The sequence below is a fragment of the Budorcas taxicolor genome, chromosome 8 (genome assembly GCF_023091745.1).
Source record: "Budorcas taxicolor isolate Tak-1 chromosome 8, Takin1.1, whole genome shotgun sequence".
NCBI classification, from domain to species: domain Eukaryota; kingdom Metazoa; phylum Chordata; class Mammalia; order Artiodactyla; family Bovidae; genus Budorcas; species Budorcas taxicolor.
The window spans coordinates 79,156,484-79,177,388 of record NC_068917.1 but is presented as its reverse complement, the minus strand read 5'-3'; the positions used below and the strand labels follow the sequence as shown (position 1 = coordinate 79,177,388).

General features: G+C 45.0%; 1 protein-coding gene across 1 annotated transcript in view; it reads left to right on the top strand.

Moving 5' to 3' along the window:
- Positions 1 to 20,905, top strand: part of FRMD3 (FERM domain containing 3) — a 345,648-nt gene that overhangs the window by 262,264 nt on the left and 62,479 nt on the right. Inside the window, exons 11-13 of the mRNA XM_052644654.1 lie at positions 2,643 to 2,717; positions 3,034 to 3,102; positions 9,478 to 9,602. Of these exons, the coding sequence (XP_052500614.1) occupies positions 2,643 to 2,717; positions 3,034 to 3,102; positions 9,478 to 9,602 (269 nt within the window). The remainder of the gene's footprint in view (positions 1 to 2,642; positions 2,718 to 3,033; positions 3,103 to 9,477; positions 9,603 to 20,905) is intronic.

The window sequence follows — 20,905 nt, the reverse complement described above, 5'->3', positions numbered from 1 at the left end:
TGTGGGGTTCACGCTCTCAGAATAAATTCCCCTGTTAAAACTCCATAAAAGACCTCAGGCCAGACATTATTGGGTGTCTCCCTGAACATTTGGGAGGGCAGGGGATTGGTGGTAATGCTCTCGATAGAGTGTCTCTGAGACAGTGAAACCACACAAATAACCAATAAGGGCACTTAACTGTTAGAAAGAAGCCAACGCTTTTTTCACTCCTCTCACCCTGACCAGACAGCTATTCGCTTTCTCTGTGAAACATGCCTTCTAGCCAGTTTTCCTTGACGTATTTGGTGGGTTTGTGTAGATGCAATGGAGTGCTGTGAGGCCTTCCACCAAGAGGCTGTTCTGAGGCAGTGGCCTCTGCATGGGACTTAGAAGGGCAGGAGCTGAGGCTGAACTGGCGAGAGACAGAGCCACCCACTTCTCCCTAGACGAGCCCCCATCTGTGGAATTGCTGTGCTAGCCACACCTCCATAAAATGGGTACAGAGTTGAGTCTGAATTTCAAAAACTGCAATTAGGACTCCTAGTAAGCTTTTTTAGCAGATGACCTTGCTGTGAGCATCCTTAGGAACCTAGAGCAACAACAACAAAACAATAAAAAAGCAGAAACTGCTTTAAAAGTTTCTCCACCTCCTACCTCTGAATACTTGGGAGCAACAACTCTGCTGAGATGGGAAATGTGTCCAGGCCTGTGCCTCTCTGGGGCTAAGATTGGAGGTAGGGTAGCAAAAAGGCCCAGACCAGGCACATCCTCAAGGGAGGAGGCACAATGATGCTGACTCCATTAGCGAGGCTTGCTGGGCCATTTCTCCTCTTGAGTGCATGTGGTCTGTAGCCTGGCTTTGGCCAGCAGCCTGTCCTAGGCATCTAGACCCCTCTGCAGTGTGGGTTTCATGTGCTCTGCTTATCCTTAGGGCTCCCATGCTGTCTTCTCTGGGCCCTGCCTTGACAGGAATCCCTCTCCCTGGGCTTGACCCCCTCTCCTGCCCATCTTGCTCCCTGGATTCATCCTTTCTAGCCGGTACTCTTCTCTGTGGGTTTGGGTGGTTTGCAAAATAGTATTTTTTGTGACTTTCCATTGTCCTGAGGACAAAGACCGAATCTTTAACAAGGACAGCTGAAGGTCAGGTCCCACTAAATTAGTGGGGAGAATGTGTGAGTGAGACTGTAAAACAGTCGTAAGAACAGCACAGGGAAATGTACATCAGACCATCTTAGTCCCCCCGGTGCTCAGGGTCTGGGCTTTTACCTGCTGGGCCTTCTGCCTAGAACACAGCCACCACCCGCTGTGTTAACACCTCCCCTCCCCTGAAGCTCAGCTTAGAGATCTCTTCCTCAGGCCACCTTCTGTGGCTCCCAGATCAGACCAGCACCACCTCCATACTCCCATTGCATCTTTTTCTTCATAACACCACTGCTTGTAATTTACCTTTGTTCTCTTCTTTGTGGGGTTTCTAGATGAATATCCATTTCCCTCTGGGCCTTACATTCCATGAATGCAAAGTTGTGTCTTCCTTGAGCTTGTGTCTTCCTTGGTGCACAGAGCAGAAGAGACAGTTGGTTAATAGTGCTAAGTGATTGAACCCAGGCTTCATGGACTCAGGGCTGGGGCTCACTGCCCACACCGAAGCTTCCAGACACAGCCCTCATTGTGTGATTGTCTCTACTCAGAATTCCATAGAGCATATTGTTCTGTTTGGTTTTTATTGAGATTTTGTAATGATCAATAGTTTAAAATGATCCTGAACTCTGTAGATCCATTTTTTCTAATTTGTTGGGTTTAACCGCATTAGGCTCAAGGTGTCTGACTTTGAGGTATACTGAGGTATCATAGGAATCAAATGCCCCGTGTGTGGCCTCTGGACTGCACATGTTCTGAATTGTTCTTTCAGAGTGGTGGTGTTTTGTTCGTATTTATGGGAAGGGCTCAGAGGTGCTGAATCAGGGCTTGGCTGGGCTTCTGTTCCTCGTGTATCTTAGTCATCGACTGGTGTGGTTTCTCTTAAAGGGCACTAGGTCATGGTGACTTAACCCGTGTTAATACTCAGAAACCAGGGATCATTTCCATGGTGACATAGGCCCCTGTGCCATCTCCCAGAAAATACACAGTAGGTGAGTTCTATGTGACATGGGGCATGACCTGTGTCACCAAGGAACTGCTTTCTGCTGCAGTGCTGGCATAGCTCCAGGCAAGAAAGTCTGCCCAGCAAAAAACTGTAATGATGCCCTCTGCCTTAGCCCACCCTCTTCCTGTCACTGCAGCAGAAACTGGGAAAGAATCCCTGCTGATCATCGATATTGCCTGGTCCTTTTTGCAGATCATGACCTGGTAATAGATTATGATACCAAATGTGTGGGTCACCAACAGCATATACAATAATGAAAAGAGATCACACAGAAAAGACCAGATTGCAACATACATGGTGAAAGAAACATTTCTTTCAGGTGTGTGTGTGTGTGTGTGTGTGTGTGTGTGTGTGTGTGTGTGTGTGTGAGAAAGAGAGTATGAGTGTGTGTAAGAGAGAGAGACAACAGTATAACGTATCTCTTTCTTGGCAGTCAGAAATATCTGATTACCACACATTACAGCATGTTCCGCTTGGACTTTGCAGTGGCATACCACCTCTGCTCTGCTTTTTCTTACAGGTATGCAAAATCCAGTCAGATCAAGACAGTTTCAAGCAGCAAGATATTTTTTAAAGGAAGTAGATTTCGATATAGGTGGGTACCCACGGTTCCACTTTGATGATGGGGTTGGCCTCGGCACAGCCTTTGATGTTAGAATATGGTATTGATACTTGTAAATCAGTGCACTTTGGGCCATATCCCAGTTTGGGGGCTCCCTTTCCGCTCATCTCTTATGCCCACAGGATCTCTCAAACTCTGTAGTAATATCCCCTCATGGAGGAGTAGAAGGCATGGATTCTTAAGAGTTGGGTCAGACCACTGTGAAGTTTAGAAAAACAAAGTGCACACAACCCTCCCCTTCCACTCTGAGCATCTGTGCACAGACGCTGTGTTTCTGTCTTTTTTGCAGCGGTAAAGTTGCCAAAGAGGTGGTAGAAGCCAGCTCCAAAATCCAGAGAGAACCCCCAGAGGTGCACAGGTGAGTTGGGGTAGTCCCTAGGGCTCTGAGAGGTTTCTGGGTGGACAGGAGGGTTTCAAGGCAGACTTCGCCAAATCCACTAGAACAATGAAGGGAGCAAGGGCACTAGCTGCCTGGCCCTGTGTTGTTTTCAGCCCCAGTTCCAGGCACTCCCATCATCCCCCGGGTCTCACTCAGACAGGTCTGGCCGGGCTCCATTCTGAGTTACCGGCTCTGCAGGGAGTCATTGCCCTGATTTGGCCTGGAGTATCACATGAACAAGCAGGAAGTGCGTGAGGCGTGGCTGAGCTGGGCTGTCCCCTGACTGAGTCCCTAATTCTGTCCTCTTAGAAATGCTCTCTGCCCTTGCCTCTGTTCATCACTCGTGGCCAGTTCCCACTGGCCCAACTCCTCCTAGACTATTTCACATGAAGGGGTAGGGTGCCCATCGCTCATCAGACCTTTAACTCCCCAAAGCCACTCAGAGGAATGAAGAACTTAGTCATTATCGGGACAAGGGTGTGCTTCTCTGTTAACATGGCAATATATGTAATTCTGGGGAATAATGAATATTTTCTTAACCATGCTGGACCTCATATCACCACAGTTTACACAGATCATTGTACATCCTAAACTTCAAGCATGCTCCATATCTAAAGCTGGACATTCTCATCCTGATTTTCCTCATTTTGAAGGCAAGATCATCATAAGATATATTCTTTAGGAAGTTTTCACACACTGGTGGGCACCAGTCCTTCCTTCCCCACCTTTGAACTTGGATTCTCCCTTATGCTCAGATTTTTTGCTCAGCGTCCTCTATCTCCAGGGTGATCCAGTGAGCTGGGTACCTGTCAACTGGTCCTTGTGGCAGTCAGGCAGGAGGAGGCCACGGTCTCTCAGAAGTGTAGCTAAGCCAGCCAGTGTGGGCACCCACACAGGCGAACAGAACTGCAGTCAGAATGAAATCTGGTGCAGATGTGTACAGAGAATAATTCGTTCCTCATTTGGGGTGATCCAGTGGGAAGCTTTTCATACTGTTCATGGAGTTCTCAAGGCAAGATTATCGAAGTGGTTTGCCATTGCAGGGAACCACGCTTTGTGAGATAGGGAAGCCTGGAGTGCTACAGTCCGTGGGGTTGCAAAGAGTCAGACACAACTTAGCAACTGAACAACACATGGGAAGCTGTCACATGCAAGTCTGCAAAGCAGTCTCTCCTGCTTTAAGAAGCAGGAGAAAACTGTAGAGCGAGGGAATCAGGGGCGCCCTGGCTGGGCCCCCTTGGAGCAATGCCTGTGAAAGTCTTAGAGTTTACCTGTTAATGACAATGGTCATTTTTTTAAAAATAGCCTTTTTGTAGCTCCTCCTCTACCTCCAATTGTGGTTACTCAGTGAAGCAGAAACAAAAAAAAAAGAAATAGTAGGACATATCATTGGAATGTTTCCAGATTTTTTGGTCTAGAAAGACCTCAGGGATCACCTGGTTCAATGTTTTGATTTTACACACAAGGGAACTTGAGTCTTGGAGAAGTTAAATGATTTGTCTGAGATCATAAATATTTTGGTGGCACAAGTAAGCCTAGAACTCCAGTGTTGTGCCCCTGAGTCCTGCGCTCTTTTCTCTGTAGCATCTGCTGTCTAGAAAGCCTCTGCATTCTCCTAGAAGCTGGGAGGCAAACCTACCCCAGGGGCTCAGCTTGGGTTTTATTCTTCCAGCTTAGAAGCTGAGTGTTTGATCTTAAAAGAAATACTCTATTCTGGGGAACCCCCTTGAAGGCACAAACACAAAGTAGGAAAATGTTTTTAACAGTATACTTTCAGAAAGACCTATTCCAAATATGCAAGGTTTTCCAAAAGCCCATAGTTACTGTCTACAGAGGGTTAATGAGATCAGGAACTCCTAAGTCACTTCAGTCGTGCCCGACTCTGTGCGACCCCATAGATGGCAGCCCACCAGGCTCCCCTGTCCCTGGGATTCTCCAGGCAAGAACACTGGAGTGGGTTGCCATTTCTTTCTCCAGTGGATGAAAGAGAAAAGTGAAAGTGAAGTCGCTCAGTCATGTCTGACTCTTAGCAACCCCATGGACCACAGCCTACCAGGCTCCTCCATCCATGGGATTTTTCCAGGCAAGGACACTGGAGTGGGCTGCTATTATCAGGAAAGAATATTTTAAAACATTTGCCTTTTAAATTTACATTTGCATCATTTGTGAGAACCAAGCCTTCCTAGATCAAGGCTTCTTAAACTGTACCTTGCACGGGGATCATCTAGGGTTCCTGTTAAAATCAGATTCCGATTCATGAATCTGGCATTTCTAATGTGCTCCCAGATGACGGCCGTGTGGCTAGTTCGTGGTTTGCACTTTTGAATAGCCAGACTCTGGATTACTGGTGGTGGAGGTGGTGGAGGACTCAGATTCATCCTAGTGAAAAGCTTTTCCTGGAGTGGACTGATCACCAGAGCAGATGAGAAATGAGACATCCATCAATCCAATTTATAGTTTTTCTTTTCTGGAATCTCCTAAAATCTCCCAGAATATTACTGCAACCAAGGCTCTGTAGGCCCTTTCAGCCCTGATTCGCATGGTCTTTCTCGCTCTTCCTCTCCTTTCTCTTACATGTTTGTGAAAGGAGGCCTCTCCGGCCCTCAGTTCTTTGGCAGTATCTCTCAAACCTCTGACATCACAAGGAAGAACTTGTTTAAGGTAATGATACAAAGTATGCTCTGGGAGGACAAGGCTTGGGCCTATCTTGGTTACCTCCATCTTACCCACCACTTTACACAACTCTTGGTCAAAGTAGGTCAGTAGACATTTGTTGAATGAATGTATGCACTGGGAGTATGGGATGACGGCTTCACTTCTAATTTTCTGAGACTTGAGATCTGTCTGTGGTGCTGCCTTGGGGACCTCGCCCTCCCAAGAAGCAGCACTGTGGTCAGAGCCAGGGTGACGTGTGCCACTTTCAGCAGCCACTTCTTGTTCCTTCCCAGTAGCTGGCTGCAGGGCAGGAAGTTGTTTCTCTGGAACAATTATCGTATTTTCGAATTGTTTTTGACCTCTTTGCAGTGGCTGTCAAAAGTGAGAGCATAGTAGTGAGCTCTTTCTCTGGCAGTGCTCGAGGAGCTCTGCTCATCTAGAACAGTGACGATAAGACTTCACTTAGCTTTCTTCCCTCTCCTTTGAGATTCTCCTTTTCAAAGTATAGCCAGTTCTTGGACTTCCACTTCTGTTGATATGTGTGTGACATAGAGAAACAGATGCAGACTGAAAACACCATCTTGGGATTTTTCTTTTCTTCAAAAAGAGAAGATGCTCACTCTCATGTTAGCTCACTGATCTTTGCTGATGACAAAATCCTCAACTGAAACTCTATCAGCTGGCTACTTGGTGAGAATTACCTGCCCATTCCAGGGCCCAGTGAAGTAGAGGGCTGTAGCTCAGAGTTCAGATTTGACTCCTTAAACTACCTGGCCATAGAGCCTCCACCAAGGGATTCCCAAAAACAGCACTCGTTCCTGAAATGAGCAACAAGCGAGGAGTCATGAATGGGTCTAATCTTGGCTTTGTTGCTGTGGTATATGTCCCGCATAAGTCAGTGTCTCAGATCATCGGTTTGTTCATCTATACAATGAGATTCATGTATCCCTCCTCGACTTCTAGGTTTTCTTATGGGCATTAAAATTATGAAGTGCAATAAAAATGAGGTGGTGATATTCTTGTTATCACTGCTCATCCAAAAATGGGATGCTAGAATCTGACAGACACGTTCACATTGAAGTCTCTTCAGATGGAGCTTTTGCTCACAGGCCAGCACTTCCTTTTGTTCCAAGGAGTGGTGGCCTTAACTCCACAAACCTTGTATTTGTTGCTCGATGTTATGCCATCATTTTTTGAAGCCACTCTTAGAACACACTTTCAGTTCCCAAAGGAAACTTCCCTTCTCAATAGAATCCTTACAGCAGTTTCACTCAGAAACTGTTCTATGGAGAATGCTCATGAGTAGGCTGCAAAGCAGGTCTGGCACTTTGGCAGAGTGTGCTGGCAGGTGGCCTCTGAGAGTGAGGGGCCACAGCACAGAAACTCACCTGATAGGGAAAAGAAGAGCCTCCCTAAAGGCTCACTGCAGGTCCCTCCTGGTTGTGATCTACAGTGTGATTTCTGGAGGAGGAGAACCTTTGTCAGTTCAGCTGGCATGCGTGTTCAGAGATGGATGATCCGGAATTAGTTTGTGCAAGAACACAAAATGGGCTTTTCAGAGGTCAGAAAACCAGATAGTCTTCTCACCCAACATGTGCTTTGCAGAACTAAGACTGCAGTCATGAAAGCCACAGGCCTGACAGAAATCCCATGAAAATCTCAAAAAAAGAAGAGAAAAAAAAAGAACCCTTTACAGTAAAAGAAGCCTTCGCTCCTGGTGATTTTAATCTCCCTCTTACTCCTCCCATCCTTTCTTCCCCTGTGAGGAATCCCTGCTTCCCCTCCTTTTCCTATAGACCACTGCACCTGCCAGCACTTATCAGACATTACCTTCCCTGGGAAGTCTTTCCTGGCTCTCCCCTCACTCACAGCAGGGTCAGGTGCCCCTTTCTGCTGTCCCCCTGAACCCTTGGCCATCTCCCATGAGATGTGTGCTTTTCTACACTACAGAGTCATGGAGTGAAAACAGTGCCCAAGACCAGGGCTTTAAACGATATGAAGTAGGATGGAAAGTAAAACATAGAGTCTCACACATAGCAAGACTACTGCTGTTACAAGAAACACTTTAGCTATGTCTTCCTACAGGAAGTGTGTGTGCATGTGTGTGTAGAGTGTGCACGTGTGCTAAGTAGCTAAGTAGCGTCTGACTCTTTGCGTCCCTATGGACTGTAGCCCACCAGGCTCCTCTGTCCATGGGATTCTCCAGGCAAGAATACTGGAGTGGGTTGCCATGCCTGTCTCCAGGGGATCATCTCAACCCAGGGATTGAACCTGCATCTGTTATGTCTTCTGCATTGGCAGGCAGGTTCTTCACCACTAGCGCCACCTGGCCTGGTGTGTGTGCAGAGAGATGATATCAAATGTATTTCTGTAATGTGAGTCTCGGTCCAAAAAGTTTGAAAATCATGGTTCTGGGGAGTGAGTAGTTTAGGATGAGGACCATGGTTCCCCAGAATGATACATAGATATCAGCTGCAAAATAAAGGATTGTAGAATGAGATAATGAAGACAAGAACTCCATGGTTAAGCAAGTCCTTATAAATTTCCTTTTCAACCAGTGGCAGCTTTTAACTCTAGATGCTACCAGCTTCTTCTCTGTCTGGCCCCATAACAGAAATGCCTAGGCTATTAAGGCAATCCCATCAACTAGCCTGGAGAACACCCATGCCAGTCTGAAAGGCCAACTTAATACCAAGTTTGCTTCAGTTTCAAACTGAGCACCCCATAACAAGATGGCAAGAGAGGTGCTAAAAGGCACATGAGAATGGATAGGTCAGTCTCTGCCTTAGAAAAGGTGGGGCTGATTAATACACCAGTAATTACAGGGCAACAAATATAATAAATTTGAGTTGTGAAAGAAGGGACACTAGAGTGAGAAGAAAGGGGAAGAGAGAATTAGTGGTGAAGGCAATCCAGGAGGGCTTCAAGAAGGAGACATTTGACATCATCTTTGAAGGATGGGTTGGTGTTAGTTTGGACAGGAAATATGGAGGTGGGAAGGGTGCTGAAACACCCACCAGAGGCACCCACCTCTTTGTCAGGGCAGACAGTGTAAATGGGCTGCCCGGCTATCCTCCAATAGTTTTGATGAGACAACCTGCACAGTTTCTTTGCCATCTGCTCCCTGTTGCAGCTACCAACACACATGTTCTCCTTTCAAAAGGAGAAAGTGGAGCTGCATTCTGTGGCTGCTTGGTGAGTAGGGTGTGAATTTGAGTGGGAATATTAAATATCAGTAGTAGATGTTGGACATCCAGCAACACCAAAATAACTCTCAGCTGTAGATGGCCTGTGCCATCTTCTGGGCAGAGTTTTTGTTTCTGTGGGTTTTGGTGGTTGTTAAATTACTTTGAGCCATACCCTCCATTCACTTTTCTGCATATCTAGTTCGGTGATACCTTCTCTTGTGTATTTCTGCTTCCCATGTCTTTTTTCAATGCCTTGTCTTGTCGCACAGCATGTCCAAGTCTGAGGACATATGGGGAAAGATATTTTCTTTCACTGTGTTGCATTAGCACACATGGACATTAGAAGACATGTCAGGACCTTAAGGATAAAAAGGGCTGTGTGTCATCTTTAACACTGGCCTAATGCACTGTGTGAGTCTACAGACAGGGGCCAGCTTGGGTAGTCAACTGAGACGGAGGGGCCAGTGTTCCTGATGGAAACCAGATCCCTCTGGCTTGTATCTGTTTTCAGAACAAATATTTCTCAGAGCCGCAGCTCCCACTCCTTGAACAAGCAGCTCATCATTAACATGGAGCCCCTGCAACCCCTGCTGCCTTCCCCCAGCGAGCAGGAAGAAGAACTTCCACCAGGTGAGGGTAAGTACGCTTCTTTCCAAAGGCCGGCAATTGCAGGCTTACCCTGGAGGAATGAGGGAGGCATCAATCCTGGGCACCTTGGGTAATGTGTTGGGGCAGAGGTCAAAGTGAGTCATAAACTGTGTTTTTAGTAAGTAAACTGTTCACATCTGGAAGGCTGTGTTATCCTGAGAGTTCTATCAGTTTCTCCCAGAGAGAGTTCACTGGTACAAAGCATTCCTAAAATTACATGTTAAAGAAGTAATGGTGTTAGACCTGTATCCAGTATGGTAGCCATTACCCACGTGTGGGCTTCCCAGGTGGTGCTAGTGGCAAAGAATCCGCCTGCCAATGCAGGAGATGCAAGATACACAGGTTCGATCCCTGGGTCAGGAAGATCCTCTGGAGTAGGGAAATGTCAACTCACTCCAGTATTCTTGCCTGGAAAGTTCCATGGACAGAGGAGCCTGGCGAGTTACAGTCCATGGGACCACAAAGTCAGATGTGACTGAGCACATGAACAGGTACCCATGTGTAGCTATTTAAAACTAACATCATTACTTAAAATAAAAAATTCAGCTCCTCAGCCATATTAGCTAGATTTCCAGCCCTCAGTAGCCACAAATGGCTAATGGCTACCATCTCCATCCTTCCAGAAAGTTCTACTGGCATGTTCTTGGCTGTAATCACAATTATATTAGTGGTTATAAAAAATTCTTCATCCCCTTTCTGCCTCAGTGCTTTTACATGCCCTTATTCCCTTTTCCACTGGGCCTTGTCTGACAGTTTTAATACAAGCTAAAATATAAAGGGTCCATTTCAGCCCCAAAGTTGTTATATTTGTAAATGATATAATATATGTGCTTCTAGGTTTCTTTTTTTATTTGTAAGGGCTTTACTTACTTCAGGGAAGAATCTTACCCCACTGCTTGCTGCACACACCTGATGAGGCAAATTTCACTCTCGTTAATTTCAAAGTAAATTTTTAAAAATTCATATAAGATAACATTATTAGAACCATGAACCCAAGCATAACAGGCTTTTCCTTAACTTTATGATGACATTTAAAATCTGGATACTGGGCAGTTTCAAGAGGGTGGGTCATTCTGTCCCCAAGAGATGAACTTCACCTGCAGTTTTAATTCAAGAATCCCTTCCTTAGGGGGAAATTCTTCAGCCCATAATAAGAACATGACTTGGCATATGACCAACCTAGACAGCGTATTAAAAAGCAGAGACATTACTTTGCCAACAAAGGTCCATCTAGTCAAGGCTATGGTTTTTCCTGTGGTCATGTATGGATGTGAGAGTTGGATTATAAAGAAAGCTGAGTGCTGAAGAATTGATGCTTTTGAACTGTGGTGTTGGAGAAGACTCTTGAGAGTCCCTTGGACTACAAGGAGATACAACCAGTCCATACTAAAGGAGATCAGTCCTGGGTGTTCATTGGAAGGACTGATGTTGAAGCTGAACCTCCAATACTTTGGCCACCTGATGCGAAGAGCTGACTCATTTGAAAAGACCCTGATGCTGGGAAAGATTGAGGGCAGGAGGAGAAGGGGATGACAGAGGATGAGATGGTTGGATGGCATCACCGACTTGATGGACATGGGTTTGAGTCAACTCTAGGAGTTGGTGATGGACAGGGAGGCCTGGCGTGCTGTGGCTCATGGGGTCACAAACAGTTGGGCATGACTAAGCGACTGAACTGAACGAACTGGGCATGCAAATATCCATGGGGGAGGTCATAGCAACTGATTCATACTGAAGTGTAAGGGATTTTAGTAACTCTTTCCCCGAAAGGAATTTTCAGGGTTGGAATCAGGACTGGGCACCTGGATGCCACAAATTCCATGAGTAGAAGGAAAATGCACAAAATACAAAGAATGGTGGCCTCTGGAGACATCTCTATCCCCCTCTTGGACATAGCATGATAATAACAAGAACCATTTGTTATAATTTGGCAATAAGGAGTTCATGATCTGAGCCACAGTCAGCTCCTGGTCTTGTTTTTGCTGGCTGTATAGAGCTTCTTCATCTTTGGCTGCAAAGAATACAATCTGATTTTGGTGTTGACCATCTGGTGATGTCCATGTGTAGAGGCTTTCCTTGTGTTGTTGGAAGAGGGTGTTTGCTATGACCAGTGCATTCTCTTGGCAAAACTCTATTAGCCTTTGCCCTGCTTCATTCCGTATTCCAACACCAAATTTGCCTGTTACTCCAGGTGTTTCTTGAGTTCCTACTTTTGCATTCCAGTCCCCTATAATGAAAAGGACAGCTTTTTTCGGTGTTAGTTCTAAAAGGTCTTCTGGTCTTCATAGAACCGTTCAACTTCAGTTTCTTCAGCGTTACTGGTTGGGGCATAGACTTGGATTACCGTGATATTGAATGGTTTGCCTTGGAAATGAACAGAGATCATTCTGTCGTTTTTGAGATTGCATCCAAGTACTGCATTTTGGACTCTTTTGGTGACCATGATAGCTACTCCATTTCTTCTGAGGGCTTCCTGCCCGCAGTAGTAGATATAATGGTCATCTGAGTTAAATTCACTCATTCCAGTCCGTTTTAGTTCGCTGATTCCTAGAATGTTGATGTTCACTCTTGCCATCTCTTGTTTGACCACTTCCAATTTTCCCTGATTCATGGACCTAACATTCCAGGTTCCTATGCAATATTGCTCTTTACAGCATCAGACCTTGCTTCTATCACCAGTCTCATCCACAACTGGGTATTGTTTTTGCTTTGGCTCCATCCCCTCATTCTTTCTGGAGTTATTTCTCCACTGATCTCCAGTAGCATATTGGGTACCTACTGACCTGGGGAGTTCCTCTTTCAGTATCCTATCATTTTGCCTTTTCATACTGTTCATGGGGTTCTCAAGGCAAGAATACTGAAGTGGTTTGCCATTCCCTTCTCCATTGGACCACATTCTGTCAGACCTCTCCACCATGACCCGCCCATCTTGGGTGGCCCCACAGGGTGTGGCTTAGTTTCACTGAGTTAGACCAGGCTGTGGTCCATATGATTAGACTGACTAGTTTTCTGTGATTATGGTTTCAGTGTGTCTGCCCTCTGATGCCCTCTCATAACACTTACCGTCTTACTTGGGTTTCTCTTACCTTGGACGTGGGGTATCTCTTCACGGCTGCTCCAGCAAAGCGCAGCTGCTGCTCCTTACCTTGGATGAGGGGTATCTCCTCACTGCTGCCCTTCCTGACCTTGAACGTGGAGTGGCTCCTCTCGGCCCTCCTGCACCCGCACAGCCACCACTCCTTGGACATGGGGTAGCTCCTCCTGGCTGCTGCCCCTGACCTCGGACGTGGGGTAGCTCCTCTTGGCCACCACCCCTGACTTCGGACGTAGGGTAGCTCCTCTCTTTGGAAGGAATGATGCTAAAGCTGAAACTCCAATACTTTGGCCACCTCATGCGAAGAGGTGACCCACTGGAAAAGACTCTGATGCTGGGAGGGATTGGGGGCAGGAGAAGAAGGGGACGACAGAGGATGAGATGGCTGGATGGCATCACCGACTCAATGGACATGTGTTTGAGTGAACTCCAGGAGTTGGTGATGGACAGGAAGGCCTGGCATGCTGCAATTCATGGGGCTGCAAAGAGTCAGACACGACTGAGCGACTGAACTGAACTGAACTGATTTGTTATAATGGCCTTTATGCTCTGTCTCAACAATTCACTCGGTAAGCTCTGTGCTAAATTAATGTTCTTAGCCCAAGGGTCCCTGGATCCATGTTGCTGGTCTACATTTTTCTGTGCCTTCTCTGTCTTTGTATGTTTCCAAAAGTGCAATAAAAGCAGCTTTTGTTTCTGATCACCAGTGATTTTTCAGGGCTTCCTCCTATATGCCTGGAAGATTGTTTGGAGTGGAAATCTTTTTTCTGGACATCAGGATTAGCTTAAGATTGAATGAAGGAGGATGTGGCTAAGGGAGAAGAGGAGGGGAGAAAAGATAATCCAAGCTTGGGATTGTGATTTTGCATCATCTGTAGACATGGAAGTCTAGATGGGAATAAAGGTTGGAAGAGCAGTTACCATGGAGATTATTGAAACCAGACTATTGATGCCATCAGAATGCCCCAGATGTAAGGGTGGGGGGGTGGGGGGAGCTTGGGTAAGCTTTCCCCTGGACCCTTAATTACATTTAATTAGAAACTCGCATTTTGCTTCATTTGCTATAGTGAAGTTCCATTGCTAAATACTAACCTTGTCATTAACAATACAACTGTGTGGACAAGAGACATATGCATTATGAAAAGTGAAAGTGAGTCATGTCCGACTCTTTGCCATCGCATGCACTGTAGCCTACTTGGCTCTTCTGTCCATGGGATTTTCCAGGCAAGGGTACTGGAGTGGGTTTTCATTTATTAGATACTTATAGAGCTATTTTGGACTTCTCATGAGAGAGACCTATCAGTGTGACTTTACAGAAATTCTTTCACCAGCTGTAAAGTCACACTGATAGGTATCTCTCATGAAAAGTCCAAAATAGCTCTGTAAATATCTAATAAAATTCTCTTTTCTAGAAGAAATTTTGCCTTATGGAGTATCTTTGTGGGTTTTGAAATCAAGCAAATCATAGTAACTTCCAAGATATAGAATCAACTCAAAAGGGAAAGAAGTAGAAACAACAGTATTGTTCAATGTCCAGCAGATGGAAAGAACTCCCCAATCTAGAGAAGAGAGAAAAATTGTCTTCAGTTCAGTTCAGTCACTCAGTCATGTCCGACTCTGTGCGACCCCATGAATTGCAGCATGCCAGGCCTCCCTGTCCGTCACCAACTCCCAGAGTTCACTCAGACTCACGTCTATCGAGTCAGTGATGCCATCCAGCCATCTCATCCTCTGTCATCCCCTTCTCCTCCTGCCCCCAATCCCTCCCAGCATCAGAGTCTTTTCCAATGAGTCAACTCTTCGCATGAGGTGGCCAAAGTACTGGAGTTTCAGCTTTAGCATCATTCCTTCCAAAGAAATCCCAGGGCTAATCTCCTTCAGAATGGACTGGTTAGATCTCCTTGCAGTCCAAGGGACTCTCAAAAGTCTTCTCCAACACCACAGTTCAAAAGCATCAATTCTTCGGCACTCAGCCTTCTTCACAGTCCAACTCTCACATCCATACATGACCACAGGAAAAACCATAGCCTTGACTAGACGGACCTAGATGCTATCTAGGTTGGTCATAACTTTTCTTCCAAGGAGTAAGCATCTTTTAATTTCATGGCTGCAGTCACCATCTGCAGTGATTTTGGAGCCCCCAAAAATAAAATCTGACACTGTTTCCACTGTTTCCCCATCTATTTCCCAGGAAGTGATGGAACCGTGAAATTCAAAGTTATAATTCCCACAGGGAACATAGCTGTGTTCTTGATACCTTTATATTTTAGTTACTGTGTTTGAGTCATATCCTGCTTCCTATGTCTTGTCTTTGAGTATCAGATAGTGGAATTTAGATATTCCATAGGGATAAGTACATAATTAAATAGATTCAAGTATCTCTGATATATAAAGAGAAGAGAGGCAGAGAATACAGCTTTCAACAAAGGTGTCTCCACCTTTGTGGATGGGCTCTCTTTCTGGGCAGATGCAGTGTGATGAATTTAGTTTTATCCTTGTATTGTGATACTTTAGCACTTTTTATGTCTCAGCAAGAGCCAAACCAAGCAGCAAAGGCATGCTGAGGAGCACAGGTATTCAGTAATCGTGGCCCACAGGCTTAGTTGCTCTGTGGCATGTGAGATTTTCCTGGACCAGGGATCAAATTGGTGTCCCCTGCTTTGCAAGGCGGATTCTTAACCACTGGACCACCAGGGAAGTCCTGACAGTCTCTGTTTTTCCTGGAACTTGAAGATTCCCAAAGATAGCTGGGGAGAACACTGTTGCCCAGATGAGCTCAGAGGTGTTCTGGGTGAGAACATGTTACCCCAAGCCACTCAAACGACAGCTGGAGGGTCAGCTGTGAGGCTGGCTGTGTCTGAGTAGAGAAAAAACAAAATCAGTTCCTAGGCATCACTAAGCAACAGAAACGTTTTCAGTGTCACCCCAAAGTTGCTTAGTTACAGGATCCCGGTAGATTAGTGCTGTGAAAAGCTTGAGATGAATAGAGCAAAGCATTTGAAAAGTGCCCCTCAGAGTTTATGAAAATTTCCAAAGAAGAAAAATTTCAGAATGGGAATTTTTCTAGGTGAAAATAACATTTTCACATGAATAAGGTCCCCACAGTGCAGGGAGCAAAATGCTCACATGTTTTATTAGTAGAGTGTATTTTTCATTAAGGAAAAAAGATTACGGTAGAGAAGGGGAATGCATTGCTGTCCACCAGAGCAATGGTACAAGTTGGCATAGTTCAACAGGCAGGAAACCATGCTTTCATCTTCTTGATAGATACAACTAATAAGAATAGAAAATGTTTGACACCCTCTTGCTGGCAAAACAGAAGCACAGTGGAGACACCAAAGTTTCCATAAAGGAGTGCCTTGCAAGTAGCAATGTGGTTGGTTTGATGGTGGCTTAAACCTGCATTTGCATATGATTGAGAAAAGTATCTATATCACAGAATAGATGGGAATTAAGTAGATGGTAAAACTTTTTCTCCCAAGCCACCCCTTAGCTCTGTTTCTGTGTGTGTTTGTGTGTATAAATGCACATAAATGTCATGGATGTGACTGTGTGTGGGCAGAGGGGGAAATGGGGTGTTTTAAGCGTTATTTACAGTGTTTAGCCCTAACCCTAAGTGATTTAAGTTGGCACCGTTGAAATTCTAAAAAATCTATATGTGAACCTGTGAAGGCATTTTGAGCATATAAAAAAGTACAGTTCTCAGCCATCAAGCATGCCATACTCGTGACCACCCCACTCCACCCTAACACTTAAAAGGTGACCCACGGGGCCAACTCTGTTCTCTATGTGCAGGTCTTTCTGTACCATACCAGGCAGAGCCTCACATACCCTACACAGTTATTCCCATCCCATCACTGCTGGAATGTCTAACAACCCAAGGCTGCCATGCTTACACTGCCTTTACTGAGTCTGGTCTCCTCCCTGCTTATCTGATATGAAACTTCCTCTCCCTCTTTTGTTCCTTTATAGAGTTCCCTGGCCAGGGCTGAAACAGATTTCCTCAGTGAATTAGTGTCTCTCCTCCGTGCCATTTCCCACCGTGTCCTAAGTAATTTCTTCCTTTTGGCTTAGGGTATATATCAGGATGTACACTGTGAGTGATGCAACTGTCTATCAGAAATATTTTTTTACGTTTCATCGAACACCAGGAACTGTTTATAAATCCAATGGGCTCACCTTTCCCCTTACAGGTGGTGCTACCTGGTGATAGCAGATGAGTCAGCACAGGCTCTTGTCCCTGCCATTGCATTTGGGGTTTACTGTTTGTTTGTATTTTCTTACTATAAAACTAATTCATCATCTTCTAGAAAATCTGGACAGTACAAAAAGGCATAAATAAGCAGAAAAAAATTACCTCCCAGATTGTCCCACCTCCTAGAGGCAATCAATGTGTTAACAGTTTTCTTCCGTATCCATTTTAATGCCATTTCAGTCATCCTGTGTGTGCAGTTTTTAAAATTCCTGCTTTGTTTGCTTAATGTTGAAAGCATAAGTGCATGAAAATGTATCATAAAGTGAACTATAGGTCAAACAATGAATTGGGAGCATACTTAATTCAAACGTGGACAAATGGGTTAACATCCTGAATTAGAACTCACACAAAATACTGTTTTAAGCATCTTTTTGGCATTGCACAGGTTTGGACTCTCCCAAACTTTTCCATGTTATGGCCCCAGTCTCCCACTGCTAATAAGCAGAGAGCAGCCAAGCCTGCTTCCACAGGAGCTAGGAGCCTCAGCAGAGCAGAGGTCAGCTTCTGGTTTTATTTATAACTGCAGAGCCAAATTTCAGAATTCCTTATCACATTTTTTGAATTCGAGAAGTTTGGGTCAGCAACTCCTCTAGGGTAGGAAATGCCGAGAGCAACTCAGGGGAAGAAATAGAAGCCTGAGCGAGCTCTGCATATTCACTTTTGCAAGCTCTTCAAGGCTTCCACCTTCCCCACTTTGTGCTTTTCTTTGGAGTTTCTGTCATCTTTGGAACTTTGGTTTCTGGTATCTTCTGATGAGTTACGTACTTGTAAGTTCATTTCACTTGAAAGAGATCTTTGAAATTTGAAGTGTTTACATTGCTGGAAGGAAGCTAAATGCTTGGTTCCTGATGCAATTTAAGTGTTTTTATCTTGCCAGGATTTTGTATTTTTACATCATACGATGCCAACAGTGTGTGCATCATCTCAGTTCTGTAGTTGGCTAAATCCCTTAAATCGTTCATTTAAAGACATATCCTCTCCTTGGCATAAACACAGCAGGGCTGTGGATAGCTGTTCTGTTTCTGCACTAATGCCTTGCGGCAGAGAGAAACACAAGCTCTGGTCTCGGCTCATCCACCTTTGGGAGCCTCATATTCTTCGTCTCTAAGACAAGAAGATAAGACTTGAGCACCACTCAAATGATTCCTAGCTCTAAATTCTTCAGTTCTTTTGCCTAATGTCAAGGTCAAATTCCCGGACTGTGGTTTGAGGTCTTTCGCAATGAGAATGGGAACTTGCAGACAGGAATATTTTTCATAGCTTTTGGAGGTTAGAAGGAATCTTAAGGATGTTCTAGCCCAAGTGTTGGCAAACTGACTGATAGTCCATGATCTCTTTTCTTTGGGATCTACAGGTGAGAAAACCCAGAGAGAGGACTGTTTGCCCAAAGTCACAGAGCTAGGTACATCTGGGTTTGGGATCAGGTTCTGATTACCAGATTCCTGGCTTGAGTGTCTTACATGACATCAAACACATCTAAAACAGTTCGACTTCTTGTGAAAACAGAACCATTAACTAGGGAACTGCATTTAGTTTTCAATCATATCAAGTGAATTATCAAAAGAGACATCTTACTCCGTAAGTGTAGGGAACTTGTGTGAGTGGTAAGAAGAGCTGCTGCATACTCAAGGCAGGATTTGAGCGTTTGGTTCAGTCACAGCCTGCCAGGACCCAGTGTCTCCTCAGAAATGTCCAACCCACTGGGAGCATCACCTCCCCGGGGCCCCCATGGTGGGAAGGCTGTGGATAGAGGTGCCGACCAAACAGAATTCCTGATAGAGCCGGGCTGCAGGGCAAACAGCCTTCGTGCAGGAAGGCTGTCTCCCTCTGGGAATCATGTTCTGATTTTTTAAGCTGAATCTGTTAAATAAAGAATAGCTCACTCCAGGCCTAGTTCTAATTACTCATTGTCTTGTGCTGAGAATCTTTGTCTTATTAGTGAAAGCAATTCAGTTCGGAGCTTCCCACATCACCGCTCCCGCTCAGGTTGGCTCTTGGCTGCCGCACTAAAGTATTAATAATTAATTGCTTTAAAGGCTTCAGCTGGGGTAAAAAAAAAATATCAGTCAAGTGTCCCATGGAGTAATTCGGTCGGCTCCTTGAGGGTTGGGATGTGAGCCAGGCAAGAGCGTCAGCGTGTGCAGCTGTGACAGCCAGTGTGGTCTGTGACAGGCAAGATATTCTGCTTTGGCATTTGGACAAGGAAACACTCCCACCACCATCTCTAAGAAACTGCAGGAGAAGAAAAGTGAAGATATTGCTAAGCCATTGTCATTAGAAAGCAGAGGCTATAATTTTCTGGATTCCATAGTCAGCATGGGATTCTATTTTCTCATGCTTTTATTAGCAGATTGGTAGTGAGTGTTAAGTAAATACGCTTTATGATACCCAGGCTGACATGAAGGCAGCAGCTCACAGAATCTCCCTTCCTCCCTTCCTCTTCTGTTAAGGCCTGATGCCAATTATGTGAAAGAAAGTGTTGGGCAGTACAGGCTAGTTCCACTCTTTTAGGTAGGTCTGGGACAGTATGGGCAGGGTTCAGCAAAGAGGCTCTGGTTAGTTGGTACAAGACTGGATGTTGGGCATGTCCACTGGGGTGCATCAAGGCCATCTGCAAAGTAGGGCAGCCTCTTGGTTTGGCTGATGGAGAACTGGAGGCCCTGGAGCCATAGCTCCCAGACCATGGGTTTCCCCAGTGGCCCACTGGGGTGGAGGAAATGACTATTCAGACTTCCAGGGATTTAGCTTTTATCACCTCCTCGAACAATTTCTATTGTGTAGATTTTATAAAGGTTATAATACATCAAGACTGTACACAGGACTTCCCTGGTGGTGCAGTGATTAAGAATCCACCTTGCAATGCAAAGGTCTTGGGTTTGATCCGTGGTCTGGGAAGATCCCACACGCCACGGGGCAACTAAGCCTGTGAGCCACAATTACTGAAGCCCACACGCCTAAAGCCCATGCTCCATAAGAGAAGCCACCGCAAAGTGCACCGCAACTAGAGATTAGCCCCCCTTCTGCAACTAGAGAGTAACCCCCCTTCCACAACTAGAGAAAACTCCATGCAGCAATGAAGACCCAGCACAGCCAGAAATAAATAAACAAGTTTTTAAAGAATTGACAGCTGTACATGTATCTGATTTATAAATACTCATTTTTTACTTAAGTATGAGCAAACATATTCCCCCAAAATAGGTTTGGTTATAGCTGCTCTAGATCTTACGGATGAGTCCACCAAGAATAAAATGAAGGGCTTGTTTTTGAAACTCTGAAATCCCTGTTCACGCCAAAACTGCAGATTCCTAAAATAGATGTGAGATCTATCTGCTCTAGTTACAGTGGTGACATGCCATTTTACATACTTTCAGTCTTCCACGCTAGTAAACCAGGGTGAGTCACCCAAGCAGAGTCTAGACTTTAGCCAAGCTCTTCGGCAGATGCTGTGTCACTCTTGCTGACTTGTTCTGCGGTTGCCCAGAGCTCCCAATTTACACGAGCGCTGGACTCTCTTTTTGTCGCTGTTGTTATTGTTTCAACATCCTTCACATTCTTTTTTTAAAATTTATTTCACTGAAGTATAGTTGATTTACAGTGTTGCTAATTTCTGCTGTACAGCAAGGTTATTCATTAATATATATATTAGTTTTCATATTTTTCCCATTCTGGTTTAGTACAGGACACTGATTATAGTTCCCTGTGCTATACAGTAGAACCTTGTTGTTTATTCATCTTACATATAATAGTTTCCATCTGCTAATCCCAAACTCCCAATCCATCCTGCCCTCCACCACCAGTCTATTCTCTATGTCTGTGAGCCTGTTTTGTAGGTAGGTTCATTTGTGCCACAATTCAGATTCCACATATAACTGATATCATATGGTATTTGTCTTTCTTTGTCTGACTTATTTCACTTAGTATGCTAATCCCTAGGTTAATCCA